Source organism: Typha latifolia, chromosome 6 (genome assembly GCF_019914945.1).
Source record: "Typha latifolia isolate L0001 chromosome 6, TyphaL0001v2, whole genome shotgun sequence".
Taxonomy (NCBI): Eukaryota; Viridiplantae; Streptophyta; class Magnoliopsida; order Poales; family Typhaceae; genus Typha; species Typha latifolia.
This window is the reverse complement of record NC_133091.1, coordinates 954,183-971,427: the sequence shown is the minus strand read 5'-3', so window position 1 is coordinate 971,427 and position 17,245 is coordinate 954,183. Positions and strand designations below refer to the sequence as shown.

Here is a 17,245-nt window from a genome sequence, read left to right as displayed (position 1 = left end):
AGAAGAAAACACAGGAGGAACCACTCTCCTTTCCACCTAGGGGAACAAGCCGTCGGAGGTGGTGGGGAAAACCCACTTGGCGAGGGGAGAAAAAAAATTTAAACTTCAGTTAAACACTTTGGCTGGTAGGAGACATCAAATTATTTCAATAATTACAGTAAATTATAACTTTACAACTTTACCTGTATCACATCACATCACGCCCTAGTTACAATAACCAGATTAATTAGATTGTATCAGATGTTAATTACAATTAATTTTTCTATAAATTTTACAATTTTACTCCTACCCATAAGATAACTTTGAGGCCATGTCATACGAATCTATCTGAATGTATGAAAGCATATCCTCCCTCCCATGTGAAAGGCAGTATAACTACAAGAAGAAAAAGGGGGGAAGAATCCTTTTGCAAGAGGCCGTAACATAATTCAGAGTACTGGGCACAAAGAGTGTTTTCTAATCAAGACAACGGCTATATATCTTAAATTAAATGCCAGTTTAAATTTTTATTTTGAAATTTGAAAATTTATAGCCCAATGTTAGGTGGCCAACTCCAGTTTTTAATACCAAAAAATTTTGTACACCATCGCTAGTACTACTGTACGATTCAAATTTCAAAGTGGCCACTTATAAGATTTTATTTTAAATACTAAAATGGGTCCCTTAAACAAATTACTTATAGTTGTGGTCCATCTATTAAAGTTATTATTAAAACTGACACCTTTAAAATTAAAAAAAAATAAAAAAAAGCTAAACTGTTCAGGATTTATTATCAATAAAAACGTTGAATAATTATAAGTGAAGGTTCTCACGTATAGAAAAGTATTCAATTGAAAAAAAAAACACTTAATACAATATAGTACTTTTTTTTTTTTTTGGGTAAGATTTATTTTGGTTAAAAGTTTAATAATGTCTTAGTTAAATTAATATTGGTGAAATTTAAATGTCTCTCTTTCACCCCCATCTTAGCATTATCTTAATAGCTACTTTAGAATCAAGTTCAAATGCCTCGAGAAAGAACCAATACCAATATAAAATAAGATAAAATGCAAGCATGCATATCACAAATAAAAAATAAAGGTACTTTCAAGTGGCCCCAATTTGTGCATTACAATGTACTTATTATCCCCAATTTGGGGTCCTAAATCCCCCAACTCGTGGGACTTCTTCTGCAGGTTGATTTTTTTACCCTAAAGATAAGGGTAACTCACCTTTCTTTTTTATTATTTTTTATTTTATTTTAACATAAGTGAAAATTTAACGGTGTATGATTAATTCAGCTCCGCAGCATATGACCCTTTTAATCATCTCACATAGTCCCCTTACTTATTTTTAATAAAATTTTACAAATTACATTCTATATTTTTTATTTTTTAATTAATTTTATAAGTTAATTCTTTTTTTTTTCTGATATTATTTTGACTAACTGATATTAACCTTGTTATATTATTTATGTAACTCTATCGATCAAATTACTAAAATACTTTTAATTTTTTTTAATCTAACTAAATTGAAATCATCTACCCTAAACAAACCCTATCCTACTAAATATAATCTTCTTCTCCAAAACTAAACCCCACTCTACTAAATCTAAATTCTCTTTTCCTATATTAAAATCCCATTCTCCAAACTAAAACCCTCTTCCCTACGAGTTAATCTAGCTATTTTACAAATTACTTAGTGTATTTTAATAAAATATTTCGGGTGAGAGTTATAAAATTCCCTATTTTTAAACTCAAATATTAAAATAGGGAAGTTTGGAATCTAACTCTCGGAACATAGCAAAGAAGACAACAGGGAGTTGTTTGGGTTATAACTTATATAAGGGGATTGGAATCATAATTGGTGTCAACATTATTAAATAAATCTAACTAAATAGATTAATCAATATACACAACATAGCCATATAATTTAATACTTAGGCATATCCTCTCATCATTCACACACTATCATGTAAATATTTATTATTCAACATCTATATTTTATTTAAAAATGCCTCAAAAAAAATACTCTGTCATTAGTTTTATTAACTATAGATTCAAAATGATCTTAATGTTATTGAGTAATTTTGGATAAGTTTTTTAGGTTAAGGTAAAACATGAATGGAGAACTAGATTTTTTTTTTTTTTAAATTCAAATGAGGATAGGATATTTTAAAATTTTATTTTCAAACTCAGATCCATAAATAAACTAAAATTTCGTTTGTGCACTTGAGGACAAATATTTTGGATCGCAAGCCTCCCCAACTTGTGCATTTTAGTATATGAATAATCCTAGACTATCTAAAGACAAGCAACAACCTATGCTCTCCTCTCATTGGACCATAGCATGTTTATGGGCCTAAACTAATTATTATTATTTTTTTAAGAAAAAAAAACATAATAGGTCAACGTATGACCGAGAGGATCGTCGAGATTCTGGTCCGGTGTATATTTATGTTTGTCTAACTAACTACAGCTAAGTAGGTTATTGGATCAACTCCAATTCTAAATAATTATTATAAAAAAATTATTAAAAATTATAGTTTAGATTTTTAAATAATAAATTTCTTTTAAAAAAGAAAATAAGAAATATAGTAAATTATCTAAATATCTATATTGTTCTTGTCTTTAGTTAGTTTGTCTAATGATATAAAAAAAGATATTTTGATAATTTTTGGGCACAAGTAAATAGAGGTAAAATATATTTAACAATATATTTTTGATACCGTTCACACTCATCAATTCTTTATCAGGGGTAATTTCGTAATTACGGTAAAATGTCCGTTCGTACGAAAATATTATCCGGGGCTGTAAAGGATCCATCAGTGAAAGCGATAAATACACACCACCTCCACACCCCCCCATCCTGCATCCATCCAACCAACAAAAATGATGAGGCTTTCTTCCTCTTCCTCCTCTGTCTTGAGAGTCTTCCTCTACCTCAAGCACTATCTCTGGTTGATCACCACCTCCAAGAAGCCAAATCCCACGAACATTGCACCACAGGAGGCCGCCAAACCAGAGGAAGAAGAAGAAGAGGCGTTTGATTCTGGAAAGCCTCCTCCTTTCCGCATCGGCGAGATCCGAGCATCCATTCCTAGCCACTGTTGGATTAAGGATCCATGGAGGTCCACGAGCTACGTTGTTAGGGATGTCGTTGTTGTGTTCATGCTCATGTCCGTGGCTGCGTACTTTGATACTTGGCCCTTTTGGTCATTTTACTGGTTAGCTCAAGGGACTATGTTCTGGGCTCTCTTTGTTCTCGGTCACGACTGGTAAATATCACATTATATCTACTAAATACTTGTATATATCTATATGTAAATGTGAATTAATGGGAGGTGAAATGGGCAGTGGACATGGGAGCTTCTCTACTAGCGGAAGGCTGAACACTGTGGTGGGTCACATACTTCATAGTAGCATTTTGGTTCCATATAATGGATGGTATGCAACTCGTCGATCTGAGTTCCATGTGGTTTGAGGATTAACTTTTTATTTTTATTTTTAAAGCTGTTTGAGTTTTGATCGAGTGATGTGCTTGTGACTGCAGGAGGATAAGCCACAGGACTCACCACCAGAACCATGGGCACTTGGAAAGAGATGAGTCATGGTACCCTGTGAGTATTAGATCCATTTCTTTGCATCCAAGGTTTCATATTTTTACTTACTATAGAAATGTATGACGAAATTTGACTATGGATGCAAGGGTAAATGGTTGAAGGGTATGTAGATGGTCCAAACATCACAAGTGGTCCAAAGGCTAAATCTTATAGCTAGATTTTAAGCCTGATAGATTCTTTCTGTACATTTGATCTGAAAATGGGTAGGATCTTATGCAGCAGTCTCCTGAAGTAAAAAAGTAAAAAGATTTTTAAACTAGTTTAGAAAGCCAATCACAAGCTGCCAAGTATCCCATGTCAGATGTCAATAATTTCTGTAAGGACATAATGCACTTCAAGATCCAAATGAATCACCAAACTAGTCATGCTTATAAAGCCAGATTTTGAGGCCAAATGCTGGATTGCAGTAGTTGCCATTTGTGGAGCAAATTAAGATCTTATGTCTTGGTTGTCTCCCATCAATGCCACAGAAGCATGAACACCAAGATTATAAGATGGTACTACATTCAAGGGTGGAACCTTTTTGGTGTATAAAAGGATTAATTCAGATTATCAATCTTATTGTGCTCTGTTTTTTTTTAATGGAAACATAAAAGTCCAACAGAATCTTTGTACTGTTGTTTGTCATCTATGCACATGAAATCCAATATAATTGATTTATTTACTGCAATCTTATATCTATATATACATGTTCTTCCTTACCAGCTATCAGAAAAGGCATACAAGGAATTGAATCTTAGGACTCGGAGACTGCGGTTCACAGTACCTTTTCCCTTGTTTGCATTTCCTCTATATCTGGTGAGTTCTATCATGAAGTCAATGAGTAATGAACAAATAAGTTTCAATTCTTGGTATTTTTCTTTACCAATCTTCTACAGTTCTACATGTCTTTTTCTTTTCATGCATGCGTCAACTTAGTTATAGAACTTTTAGTTGAGAAAATAAACTCAAAAGTCTTCTGTAATCTCTTATTAGTGGGTATACTTTGCAGTGGTCAAGAAGCCCTGGAAAGAAAGGTTCTCACTACAATCCAAATAGTGATTTGTTCCATCCATCTGAGAAGCTTGAGGTTCTAATCTCAACCATCTGCTGGTCTATCATGGTCACCTTGCTTCTGATACTAGCATGGACAATAGGACCTCTTCCAGTTCTCAAACTCTATGGAGTTCCCTATCTTGTAAGCATTTATAGTCGTTATGATACTCTCAGGCTCTCATGAGGACTGTTCCAGTGTGTTTCTAATCTATACTTGGTATATATGTTCAATAATTGATGTAGGTCTTCGTAATGTGGTTGGATTTGGTTACTTACTTGCATCACCACGGCCGTCGTGATCTCCCCTGGTACCGCGGCGAGGTAATATACATGTTCAGCTATTCATGCTATGCATTCTGCAATTTCATCAAACACAAAGAAAGTTTGGTGAACAAAGGTTGACATGTCTACAATTAAAGATGAAATTTGAGTTAATGTCAGATAGTAATACAAAGGCAATTCATTACATAGTGATGAGCTGCATCAAATAGTGAATCCTTCTTGTGTCTTAGGAGTGGAGCTACCTCCGTGGAGCATTGACGACCGTAGATCGCGACTATGGGTGGATAAACAGCATCCACCATGACATTGGAACTCATGTTGTACATCACCTATTCCCACAGATACCACACTACCACTTAAGAGAAGCAGTGAGTAGTATCACCCTCAACTAATAAATTCTATGATCTTATCGTATGATATTATAATGATCTAGTTCTTTTTTTGTGTTCTATGTTTCAGACTAAGGCAGCTAAAGTAGTGCTTGGTAAGTACTACAGAGAACCAGAGAAGTCTGGGCCTCTTCCACTCCACCTGTTTGGTGTTCTACTGAGGAGCTTGAGAGTTGATCACTTTGTGAGTGATGTGGGAGAAGTTGTCTATTATCAAACTGACCCACAACTGAGTGGTGGTTTGCAGGATAAATCAAAGTGAAGCTTCCTATATATGTCATTGTTTCAGCAGCTTAATTACCACAATACTAGGGTATATTAAAGCTGTTCATCCATTAAAATAGTGTTATGGAATTATTGCATGAATCTCCTAAAGCATTGGCATCCAAGGCTGAAAAGATTATACTCCTGAATCACCATTGTGTATTGTTTATTCATTTCCTTTTCCTTTTTTCTTTGGATGTAGAGAATTTTTCATTAATATTTCACATCACCAAGGTTGATTAAGTTTCAAGGGATTCTAAGTCACAAAATATATACTTCAACAAGAAATGGGTATAATCAACGCAGACCATAAAGTCGGTGTCGATATACATCAGTCTGCCCATAACGATGCGTTTCGGTAGCATAAAGAAGACGACTTCATAAACTAAAGTCGGCGTGTGAACACCTCGGAAACCAGTGGCCGACTATAAGCGTAGAACGGTAGCAAAGAATCTCCACTTACTGAATAGAAGCCGGTGCCGAACACCAGCATTTTGCCGACTAGAGAGGTCAAAATTACCAAAGGTATAAAATTTCAAAGTCTGCAAGCTTCACAGAAGATGTGTTTGAATTTAATGTCTTAAAAACATTAACTCATAACCAAGTTTTTTATCCTCCAATGTGGGTCTTCAGAAGTAAGTGCAGAGTTGTACAAGTATTTTAGAATCCAATCCAATTCAACGCCGATTTATGCCATGCCTCATTTCACAGCCTCTTCCAGTGCCTCATGGATTATCCAGCGAACCTCCATTGTTTTCATTCCTGCACAAACAAAACCAACCATTAGACTTTCGAATAACAAATTCCAACACCTCCATTAGGCTGACCCACCGAAGTGAAGAAACCATCCTTATCAGCCTCCACCAAACTAGAAACCAGAGGCTCCCAGCGTATCCATTGCTCCTCATGAGAGGAGGTATTCATCTCCTTGTGGTCACTGTCTAAATATTCTATCTAATATAGATTATCTTTAACACCTTGAAAGACGATCTTGTTTCTTAACTTCCAGGTTTTCCATCAAGTATTGGCAACAAAGGGCCTTGATATAAACATCCAGGTCCCTGTCACCCCAGTAGCCATCTACCATTAAAATCAATACCACATTGCTCAAGCTCAGGTTGCAAGTAGTAAGAACACCGGTCCAAACACCACATTCCTGATTGTTTTGTTTTGGAAGCTTAGTCTCAATATTATTTCTATCCCTAGTTATATTATCTATAACAACTTAATTTTTGTAGAGAAATGCTATAGGTAGTAGAAAGCTAAGATGGACGGAAAGAAGCAAGGGATAATGACACATCATGAGAAACAAAAGCAAGAACACACGCACAATAGCACAGGCATGATGACCTCACAAAAAGAGGAAACAAAGGTGGAGCCATGAGTTTGAATTGGAATCAAATCTAATGCAGGGGTGCACACCTTTCTCACAACTCTATTACAAAGATAAGTCACATCAACATAATATATAACTTAGAATCCAACTCAGAATATTGATTCTCAGAAGTTCTTTGTCTTATAATTAACCTACAAGCTTCCTATTCTATTAAAAAAATATATAAAAAGATATATATAACCTTTGTTGGAATATCTTATATCCATAGTGTGTGATATTTCTTATGTTATATTGTGAGAATGAGAAGGTAAATACAGTTCCAGAATTTGCTCAGAAGAAAGAAAAATCTGTGACTATTCTTCCTGCCAAAACCAAAAGGAAGTAGGAAAAGTCTCAGTCAATCATCTCAAGCTGCCAAGAAAGTAGGGAAACTCATCTTCCCATTTCACTTCAAGGTCACCATGTCCATGTGAAGGCATTATGGAATCTAAGGCATCTACCAAGAAATTTACCAGTTTCCTCCTCCTATAGGTCCAAAATGTGGGACCCACTGGGTCCTGATGACATTTGACCAATAGTAAAAGGCCTTAATTTGCTGAGGAAACCTTGCATATAAACACCATGTATTTTAGCTAAATATCTAATTGGGTTGGAACAGCTAGTGATACGATTTGTAATAGTGAAAATATAAGGTTAGAACTGTAAAAATTATAAAGTATTGGGTAAGTAATTCCTGGAATTTAGTACAATGTAGGGTCCAACATGCAAATTTTCGTGTTCTTTTTTACATTTTAGTAAGTAAAACTTCCAACGGTAAAACTGCTCCCGTTCCGTTCTTCCTCGGTTACCCGACAAAAGTCTCAGCTGCCCCCAACCTAAAGCTGAACTCCTCTTTCCCATTTTACCCTTCTCCCTCTCTCTCTCTCTTCCCCCCTCCCTCTCTTCTTTACTCCAGAACCCAAATCTACTTCTCACTAATGTGAAACCCTAGGGTTCCACCGCCGGAGATGGGGAACTGTTGCCGCTCCCCGGCCGCTGTCGCCAGGGAAGATGTCGACTCCTTCCACCATCACCACGGCAGCGGTGGCGGCGCCGGAGCCGGCGCCGGAGGAGGAAAGAACCACCACCACCACTCGAAGCGGCTAGTCGTGCTCAAGAATGGCGCCGGAGACTTTCCCGGCGGGATCGACGACAAGTACTTGCTCGACCGCGAGCTCGGCCGCGGTGAGTTCGGCGTGACCTACCTCTGCATGGATCGCGACACGAAGGAGCTTCTAGCTTGCAAGTCGATCTCGAAGCGCAAGCTGCGCACTGCCGTCGACGTCGAGGATGTGCGCCGCGAGGTCGCCATCATGCGACATTTGCCCCGGAATCCTAGCATCGTGAGCTTGAAGGAGGCGTGCGAGGACGAGAGCGCGGTGCATTTGGTCATGGAGCTCTGCGAGGGCGGCGAGCTCTTTGATCGGATCGTGGCTAGGGGGCATTACACGGAGAGAGCCGCCGCCGCCGTCACGAGGACCATCGTCGAGGTTGTGCAGCTCTGCCACCGGCATGGCGTAATCCACCGCGATCTCAAGTCGGAAAATTTCCTCTTTGCGAACAAGAAGGAGAACTCGCCGCTGAAAGCTATCGATTTTGGCCTTTCCATTTTCTTCAAGCCTGGTGAGAGATCAATAGATCTGGTAAAATTCTCTAATTAAGAATATTAATTGGTAAATGTATGTTATTACCATTCTAATTGCAACTATTAGAAAATTTTGAGTTGTAGGAAAATGGTGTCGTAAGTCCATCCAAAATAGCATTCTTTGGATTCTCTAAGTACCTGTCAGACTGAAAGATCCGGAATACTATGAGTTGTCTATTTATTTTGCTGAATTTTGTGTTTTTGCCGAAAATAGTTCTAATTATAGACAAGGAAGAAGACGTGTTTGTCTTTCTGCTGTCCTACTACTTGTGAATCCTATGCCTAGTTGTATAGGAGAAGCCGGAAATAGACAACCAACGGCTATTCTTTTGTATACATTATCTTGTTTAAACCTTTACTGGTAAGAACATAGAGCTATTACCTCAACCGCTAAGCTTTCTTCTGTGGGGTCATTTGGGATGATTTGATGTTCGTTAATTGTTTTAATGGATCAATTTACAGTACTATGAATTCTCAGAGATTGCTTGCAACTCCCTTCATGTTTTTAAAAATATTTTTCCAGGTCTTCTATTTTTTGGTCTGATCCTTTAATACAAGCCTATGCAATTGGCTTATTTAAGAGAATATCAGATATTTGATAGCCTTTTCAGTATATTTTGTGTTCATTTTTGTTGAATAATTTGTTCATCTCAAAGTAACAAGATATATCAACTGGCTCCCGTAAGGAGAATAGCATGTGTCAGGGGATTTACTTTCTTAATCTTAGTCTTAACTTTAGGCAGGTTACACGTTCTAATTAGTGATCTTGTGGCTTTCCAGGTGAGAGATTCTCTGAAATTGTTGGAAGTCCATACTACATGGCTCCTGAGGTTCTGAAGAGAAATTATGGTCCAGAAATAGATATATGGAGTGCAGGAGTTATTCTATATATTCTGTTATGTGGGGTTCCTCCATTTTGGGCCGGTATTTTGTTCTCATAGTAGAAGCTTACTTCTTTTATCTTTAGCTTGAGCTTCATCCTGCTAATATGCAAATATAAGATAATTTGTAATGCATTATTTGAGACCTGCTCTGCCTAAAATGATGTTTAAATGTAGTTCTGCAAGTAGAGCATCTTTTTTATCTGACAAGCAGTACTGTTGTTGTTACATTGCAGAAACTGAACAAGGTGTTGCACAGGCTATTCTTCGAGGGCTTATAGATTTCAAGCGTGAACCCTGGCCTAGTGTTTCAGAAAATGCTAAAGATCTGGTTCAAAAGATGCTGGAGCCTGATCCAAAACTGAGACTAACAGCAAAGCATGTTCTAGGTATGGTATAGCGTATACAGCATTGAAGGCTCATTCACTTTTTTGTGCTGATGTAGAACTTTTTATTTGTGTACACAGTAAGAAACAATCTTGCCACAATTTATTTGTGTTACAGATTTCTCAATCCTTTAATTTTTTTAGATCCTTTTTCATTAGATTGAAGTAGTCATTTGCCTTAATTTCGTGCAGAACATCCTTGGCTTCAAAATGCTAAGAAAGCTCCAAATGTTCCTCTTGGAGATGTTGTTAAGTCAAGGCTTAAACAGTTTTCAAGGATGAATAGGTTCAAAAGAAGAGCTTTAAGGGTTGGTTTTCATATCCTCTGAACTTATCCTCTCTGCACCCTCTTAATAATTCAAAGCTTTTAGCTTAAACATCTCCTTTTACTAGCTGTTCTTTTGTAAATAGGTTATTGCTGACCATTTGTCCACTGAAGAAGTTGAAGACATAAAAGACATGTTTAAGGTGATGGACACTGACAATGATGGAATTGTCTCCTATGAGGAGCTGAAGAATGGACTTACAAAATTTGGTTCCCATCTTGTGGACTCTGAAGTGCAGATGCTCATAGAAGCTGTAAGTGTTATATTGGCTAGATTTGCTTTTTCTAAACATCGATTAGTTTGATAGATCATAGTGTGAGGTTTTCCTCTACTTTTATTCTGTTAATGAAAAAATATTTGTTTTACGTATTTTAAAAGTGTTTCTTGTGGTCAATCTCACCAAACTTTTCCTAACTATTTATCTAAAGCTTGCATTTCCTACAACACGATGACAGGGGACTTGACAAACATGAAATGTGTCATATAAGTTAGATGGTCTCATTTATCTGTTCAACAAGAGATCAATCCGGTGGTCTGATTACATCAGGGTTTATGGGGCCAGTCACTCTTGGCTGATTCCAACATTTATTGACACATTGGTATGGGGGGTAAAAAGAATCTGTCCACCAACTTCAAGATGCAACTAGAGGCCGTGAAATCAGCGATCTACATTAAAATAGCGGTTGACATGTAATGTGAAGTTTCAATTGATAGCTTCATGAGCTATATTACTTGCTGGTTTATTTTTGGGAGTTTATGACAATAGAATGCTAGAAGCATTTAAATCTGCTTGGTCCACTCAGTGGTCTAAGTGCAGCAATGCTAACTGATTGTTTTAACATGAGGTTGTTTGAATCAGATGGATTCATTCTTGTGTATGAAACATGCTTTCGAGTTTTAGATAAGTGGATGTTATAAGATCTGCAGGTTCTGATGACTCCTGTTGATTGAACAGGTTGACACCAGTGGAAAAGGAAAGCTAGACTATGGAGAGTTCGTCGCAGTGTCACTTCATCTACAAAGGATGGCAAATGATGAGCATCTTAGAAGGGCCTTTTCGTACTTCGATAAAGATGGGAATGGCTATATCGAACCTGAGGAGCTTCGAGAAGCCTTGGCAGAAGATGGAGCTACTGATAGCATGGATGTGGCAAATGATATCTTGCAAGAAGTTGACACTGACAAGGTGGCAAATCTCTACTATCTGCTAAAAGGACTGTGATCCCTTCTCTCAGCGGCTTAAATTTATAATCTCTTTCCTTTATCTGCAGGATGGAAAAATTAGTTATGATGAGTTTGTAGCAATGATGAAGACCGGAACAGATTGGCGAAAGGCATCACGCCATTACTCGAGAGGGAGATTCAACAGTCTTAGCATAAAACTGATGAAGGATGGGTCCTTAAACCTCGGCAATGAGTAAAATCTTGGCCACGTCTTACTTATCTCTATGGAAAAGTTGCTTCCTAACAAACCATTCTTCTTCTTCTTCCTCTTCTTCTTCTTCTTCTTCTTCTTCTTCTTCTTCTTCTTCTTCTTCTTCTTCTTCTTCTTTCCCTTCTCATGATTATTTTGGGTGGGATTTAGATAGGTGGGAACCCCCCCTTTGATTGTCTTACTCTTGTAATTAGTTATTCCACCATGCATCATGAGGGTTGTATGTGGTGAGGCACCTGTTTCCCACGAGAAGAGAGGTGGTGTCTTTGCTCACTTTGTATGGGCTGTCAAGTATTGCAGATTGTTTGGTTTTTGTTGTAATCTTCAAATGACACTTGGTTTGACATTTGCCACTGTTCATCCATATCGAATTAATTAAGCATCTCCTTTTCTATCCTCAAACAAGTGTTCAACAGGATGCGTTGATAATTAATTTGATCTCCATATGCGTTAAATATATATGTCGATCAGCAATTAAAGAGTCGTTGTTAACCAACATATACATATATATATATATATATAACTAATCCTCATAGAAAATACAGTACATGTATGACCATTTGCATGATATATAATAATATACCTGGCCATAATTTACTATAACATTCTGTAAAATTATATATCAAGAAGCCTAGTTCCCACTATATATATATATATATATATATATATATATGATATAATTTGGAAACAAACATGAAATGGTCTTCAGTTATTTAGATCCATTCTGCTTTGATTCACAACAATAAATCAGTCCCCCCCATCTTACTCTATTATTTCATTCACCAAACCAACGTTCATCTCCTCATGAACTATGTTTCACCTCACATTGCCTTCAAGGACTCCATCTGTGCTTTGCCATTCGGACCTCTCTTTCGCACGTACATCCTGTACTCCTTGAACGTCACTGGTTGGTACAGAGAAGGAGACTGAGGTGTCACGAGCTCCTTCGCTGGTCCAATTGGGAGGTCATCTTTCGGGTTGTAGAAGAGTGCGATGGAGTAGCGCTCCATTGCCGAGTTCGCCAGTGCACGATGCTCCACGCTTTTGTAGATGGCATTGCTTATTATCTATTAATCAAACCACCATATCGTTTAATGCATAATTAAATATACACATACTCATATTAGTTGTAAGTCATTTTTGCATAATACTTTATACTACTGAAGAGAATAGAGAAGGTGTATATATATATATTCCATTACTTTTGACAATTTGCGTGGTTAATTAGGTTTCAAAGTCTTATCTAAACCCTGTCATCTTTGTCCAAAAGGTGATCTACTTGATTGAATATTGCATCAATTAAGAAGATATATGTATACTCTTGGACATGATAAGGTTCGATCATCCATTCAAGAAGGATCATTCTTTTATTCTCTCCATGTTCAATTCTCAACCTACCTGAAGAAAATGCTTAATGCTTATCTTTTGCATATATGCTTATGCCTATTGCTGAACCCTTACGAGATTAAAGAATAGGAAAAAAAGAACTCACATATGAAGCACATGCAAATATATATTTCATCATTTCGACCATACATATATATAGTACATTAATACTCCTAAGATAAAGAGTTTTTGATTATAATACTAGGCGTAACTCGATCTCTTCACTATAACAACGTAATAAATCCGACAGATATGCACTACTGCAAAGTAGCTGGCGAATATATAAGATTACTTAGGACTGCATGGACTGCATGTCTCAACTACGTACGTAGACATACTAATATTGCAACCTAAAATATTTCAATTATCATATAAATTTTATTCAGCTTGAGTATATGTGCTTTCCGACATTCTCTTCTTGTATAAATATATGATAACTGGAATAAGTTTTCGTCACTTTATGCTCTCTCATCCTACGAGAAGTCTTAATTTGTCACGTGACACAAACCGAGGCACAAATGCTATATTGCTATCTCATCCCACCAAAAACCTAAAATTCCATTTGGGTTGCCTATTGACTCCTCATAAAGAGTGAATAATAAAGACATCAAAGAGGTTTATCGATATTTTCGTATCATAACTCCTTCCAAATATAGCTTGTTCTATATCTATGTGTGTGTTATTCTCTGTGAAGCAACCAAATTAATGCACTCTAAATGATTTGGCAGCTAAGCCTGTAAGATATCTGCTATGGAAATCAGTGTTTGCAAATCATAAATAGTAGATTCATGCATTTAACGGGAGTAATGACTTGATATATGCTGGAAAAGAAAGTAAATATTTACTTGCTAAAAAATATTAATGTAAGTAATTATGACCAGTTTACAAGAAAGAAACAGTATAAATTCTTGTAGTGCTGTCCTAATAAGAGATAATGATCATGTTATCCTTTTGAAGTCCAGTAGAAAGAGGATTCTATTTTGCTTGCAAGTTCTCACCCACTAGCACAACATAAAGGGCTAATGAGAGGAAGAGGAAAAAAAAAACTTAGAGGAGAACAAAGTGAGGTCTTATTCCATATGTACGCATGTCAACCCCTCGCTTAGAATCTTATCTTAGGGCTTCGACAGGATACGTTTTTGTGTCAAAGAGAAATATAAAAAAAAAGCTGTTGACTTTATTAATTGCTTTTAACTCGCAGTTATAAGATAAACTTTTTTTTTCCAATTTAAGACAAAATCGAAAGGTGTACCTGAATCTGGTCACCAACGTTGACCACTAAGGCTCCTGGAAATGGATTGACGTTGACCCATTTGTTCCCCTTGCGAACTTGCAATCCCTTGACATCCTCGTCGGCCAAGAGGATAGTCATGCTCCCGGGATCGGAGTGCGACGAGAGCCCGAGGGTGAGCTCCGGCTGAGGGCATTTCGGGTAGCAGTTAACCCTAACCGCGGCCCCGGCGTCGTCGCCGCCGACAGTTCTCAATATGTAATCCTCTTCCAATCCCAAACCTTTCGACATCGCCTTCGTTAACACCTCATAGAGCTTCACCATCTCTCTACCATAATCCTCAGTGACTTCCCTGCTCATATATCAAAAACTAACTAATTAACTCATCAAATTAACCAAGCAAAAGAAGTAAACAAATAGTTCTTGATCATATCTAAATATATATATATATATATATATATATATATATATATGGGCAACCTTAGATTGCAAGGCAGCTTAGGCCACTTGTCAAGGTTCTTCATGTAGGACGGCGCGACGTGAAGAAAGTAGTAGTCGCCCCAGTCCAAGATCGCACCCTTTTCGACCCCGAGGCGGCTACCGTAGCCCTCGTAAGTCGTCGGAGAGTTGGTGTACATCTTCTTCTCCTCAATAGGTAGGTTAAAGAAATGCTTCCACACTTCCCTCATCCTCTGGAGTAGGTCATGGCTAATGCCATGGTTCACCACTTGGAAGAACCCCCACTCCTTGCATGCGTCCGATATTGCCTTAACGGCCGACGAGCAATTCATCGAGCCGTCAGCGATGCCGTTGATGTCGATCACAGGGAGAGCGAGGGCACCATCTTCTTCTTCGTCGACCAGGGAAGGGCGATCGCAAGGAAGCCTGACATACTTCTCAGGAAGCACTCTAATGCCGCTGGCCGCTAAGGATTGGACCGGCACGATCGGCTCCGGCCAGTCTTTCAGGGTGGAGTCCATGGAACAAATTAAGGTAGGGTTAGGGTTTGGAAGGATAGAGGGGTAGATAACGTGACAATCAAAGTTTTGTACACTCGTAGTGCATATATAGATAAGTTGGAGGATGGGTGGGAGAGTAAGCTCGTTAGAAGGAAAGCTTGTCAGAATACGACACGAGTTCGTCTGCATCGTTCACTGTGGGTGGGTTGGTCAATGGGAAAACTTTTATTGCCGTTTTGGTAGTATATATGCGTTACGGCGTGAGATGGATGCATGCACATAAACGTGAAGTTAATGAGAAAGAGAGAGAGAGAGAGACGATGAACGGTTTGCAAATTAATTCCACTTTGCAGACATACTCCAGTGAATGTACGTAGACGAGAAGTCATGCTGTTCCTGTTAGGGAACAATCTCTATTTATTCCAATCAAGTGTTGTACCCGGTGCGAACGAGAAAGCAGCTATATAAGTAATAGGATTAAATATTGTTAGAAAAGTGTTAAAAACATTTGGATTTTTTTTTTTTTTTTGAAAAAAATAATCTCCTGTTGTATTAGCTAGCATTTCTAAGTTTGAACGAATATTATTAAGCTCATATTTATTTTTCTTAAAAATAGTTATATTTTATGGATACATTTTAAAGTATTATATATAAAATGTAGGGACCGAATTTTAACCCATATACACCATCTAAACTAAAAACATATTCATATATACTCTCTTGCATTAAGAAAGAAAAATAACTATACAAATCTTATGTTGTAATTTTTTTTTTCTGAAAATACTTGTAGAAAATAATGATAGTTTAGGATACCTAAGTGGAATTATTCCTAAAATGTATTATACTACAAAAGTGGCATATATTTAATTTGATCCATATTTGCTAAAATAATTATCAAGTTCAATTATCTAGCAAATTATTTTATTTGATGGTGGAGGTAAAAACAATTAACTCAAGACTATTATATATATATATATATATATATATATACAAGACATGGATTTGGATCATATTGATTTGTTTTCTAAAATAATACCATGTGAATTCAACATAAGCAATGTTTTAATTCAAGTTCACATGTAAATATTCTAGTTCACAATATTCCAACATAAACACAGGCTGTGTCCACCTCTCTTGGGACCAAAATAAAAAGGGAAGCATTTGATCAAGTACATTCGCCAAAGAAGTGTTCTCTTTCTAGAACATCTTACCAATTGTGGATACTCTTCAATAAACATACCAATTATGTTTCTGTAAAAGAGCATTAATAGATTTCCAAGTATGAAAATTTGATATCTAATAGAAATTCGATTCGAGTAAGTAAATTTATTACCAAAGAAGGTCTCTTTTAGCCAACTCAACCACCATCTCATTGTTTGTTTCAGCGATTAACATTATCAATAAAATACTAAAATATTTAGCAATTTATATTAAAAAAATACTGAATAATTCGGTGTTATATGAAAGTAAATGAGAGTGCTGTATCTTCTCCGCATGATACATTGAGTCATGAATCTATTAAATGTTTTTTTTATTTTAATCAAGTATTTTATATATAAATCGCTTAATAGTTTATCGTTATTCACATCTTATAAAAGCAACTAACTGTTCAACGGTTCTTATAGACGACTTATGACGTGAAGTTGAATTTGTGAAAACAAATCCCGGATAATAATTTTGATAGGCAGACAAGAACAGTATATAGTCATTTTTAAGGAGGCATATTTTAGTCACCAATTAACTCAGCATCATATTCAGGTACCAGAAATGGTGGGAGTAGTTTCCACTAAATATTCTAATAAAAATAAGCGACATATGAATTGCATGCTTTTAACAGTGGACCTAATATGTGATCACTTGGTTAGACACTCGTGGGACTTTGGCATCCACTGGAATCCCACTACTGGACAAGGACCCACAAAAGTCCTAAAATTGAAACATAGACCTAATGACTACCAACAACTCATGCAAACTTAAGCATTAGCACTGCCACAAAGTTTGTTTTGAGTGACCTACCTGTTACATAAGCATGATAAAGAGTTAGATTAGG

At 36.8% G+C, this 17,245-nt stretch overlaps 3 protein-coding genes across 3 annotated transcripts; 2 read left to right on the top strand and 1 right to left on the bottom strand.

Moving 5' to 3' along the window:
• Window positions 1-2,838: 2,838 nt before the first annotated feature.
• LOC140790846 (omega-3 fatty acid desaturase, endoplasmic reticulum-like) lies at window positions 2,839-5,723 on the top strand. Its single transcript, XM_073141138.1, has 8 exons — window positions 2,839-3,256; window positions 3,336-3,425; window positions 3,532-3,598; window positions 4,307-4,399; window positions 4,593-4,778; window positions 4,880-4,957; window positions 5,149-5,286; window positions 5,378-5,723. Exons 1-8 carry the CDS (start codon window positions 2,871-2,873, stop codon window positions 5,567-5,569), a joined length of 1,230 nt encoding a protein of 409 aa, XP_072997239.1. The 5' UTR covers window positions 2,839-2,870; the 3' UTR covers window positions 5,570-5,723.
• Window positions 5,724-7,796: 2,073 nt separating this feature from the next.
• LOC140791314 (calcium-dependent protein kinase 3-like) lies at window positions 7,797-12,024 on the top strand. Its single transcript, XM_073141828.1, has 7 exons — window positions 7,797-8,569; window positions 9,372-9,515; window positions 9,709-9,861; window positions 10,051-10,166; window positions 10,270-10,437; window positions 11,140-11,370; window positions 11,456-12,024. Exons 1-7 carry the CDS (start codon window positions 7,915-7,917, stop codon window positions 11,603-11,605), a joined length of 1,617 nt encoding a protein of 538 aa, XP_072997929.1. The 5' UTR covers window positions 7,797-7,914; the 3' UTR covers window positions 11,606-12,024.
• Window positions 12,025-12,390: 366 nt separating this feature from the next.
• LOC140790472 (jasmonate-induced oxygenase 1-like) lies at window positions 12,391-15,216 on the bottom strand. The gene is made up of 3 exons (XM_073140586.1): window positions 14,717-15,216; window positions 14,258-14,588; window positions 12,391-12,686 (listed from the first exon to the last, which is right to left on the bottom strand). Exons 1-3 carry the CDS (start codon window positions 15,214-15,216, stop codon window positions 12,441-12,443), a joined length of 1,077 nt encoding a protein of 358 aa, XP_072996687.1. The 3' UTR covers window positions 12,391-12,440.
• Window positions 15,217-17,245: the final 2,029 nt, after the last annotated feature.

Bases quoted from the DNA above. Each gene is read 5' to 3' on its own strand.
- LOC140791314 (XM_073141828.1), top strand. From the start codon at position 7,915: ATGGGGAACTGTTGCCGCTCCCCGGCCGCTGTCGCCAGGGAAGATGTC. The intron at 8,570-9,371 runs GTGAGAGATCAA...GTGGCTTTCCAG, and splicing joins TTCCATTTTCTTCAAGCCTG to GTGAGAGATTCTCTGAAATT. The intron at 9,862-10,050 runs GTATGGTATAGC...AATTTCGTGCAG, and splicing joins AACAGCAAAGCATGTTCTAG to AACATCCTTGGCTTCAAAAT.
- LOC140790846 (XM_073141138.1), top strand. From the start codon at position 2,871: ATGATGAGGCTTTCTTCCTCTTCCTCCTCTGTCTTGAGAGTCTTCCTC. The intron at 3,257-3,335 runs GTAAATATCACA...TGAAATGGGCAG, and splicing joins TTTGTTCTCGGTCACGACTG to TGGACATGGGAGCTTCTCTA. The intron at 4,400-4,592 runs GTGAGTTCTATC...TATACTTTGCAG, and splicing joins TTGCATTTCCTCTATATCTG to TGGTCAAGAAGCCCTGGAAA.
- LOC140790472 (XM_073140586.1), bottom strand. From the start codon at position 15,216: ATGGACTCCACCCTGAAAGACTGGCCGGAGCCGATCGTGCCGGTCCAA. The intron at 14,589-14,716 runs GTTGCCCATATA...ATATATGAGCAG, and splicing joins AAGCTGCCTTGCAATCTAAG to GGAAGTCACTGAGGATTATG. The intron at 12,687-14,257 runs GTACACCTTTCG...TTTGATTAATAG, and splicing joins ACGTTGGTGACCAGATTCAG to ATAATAAGCAATGCCATCTA.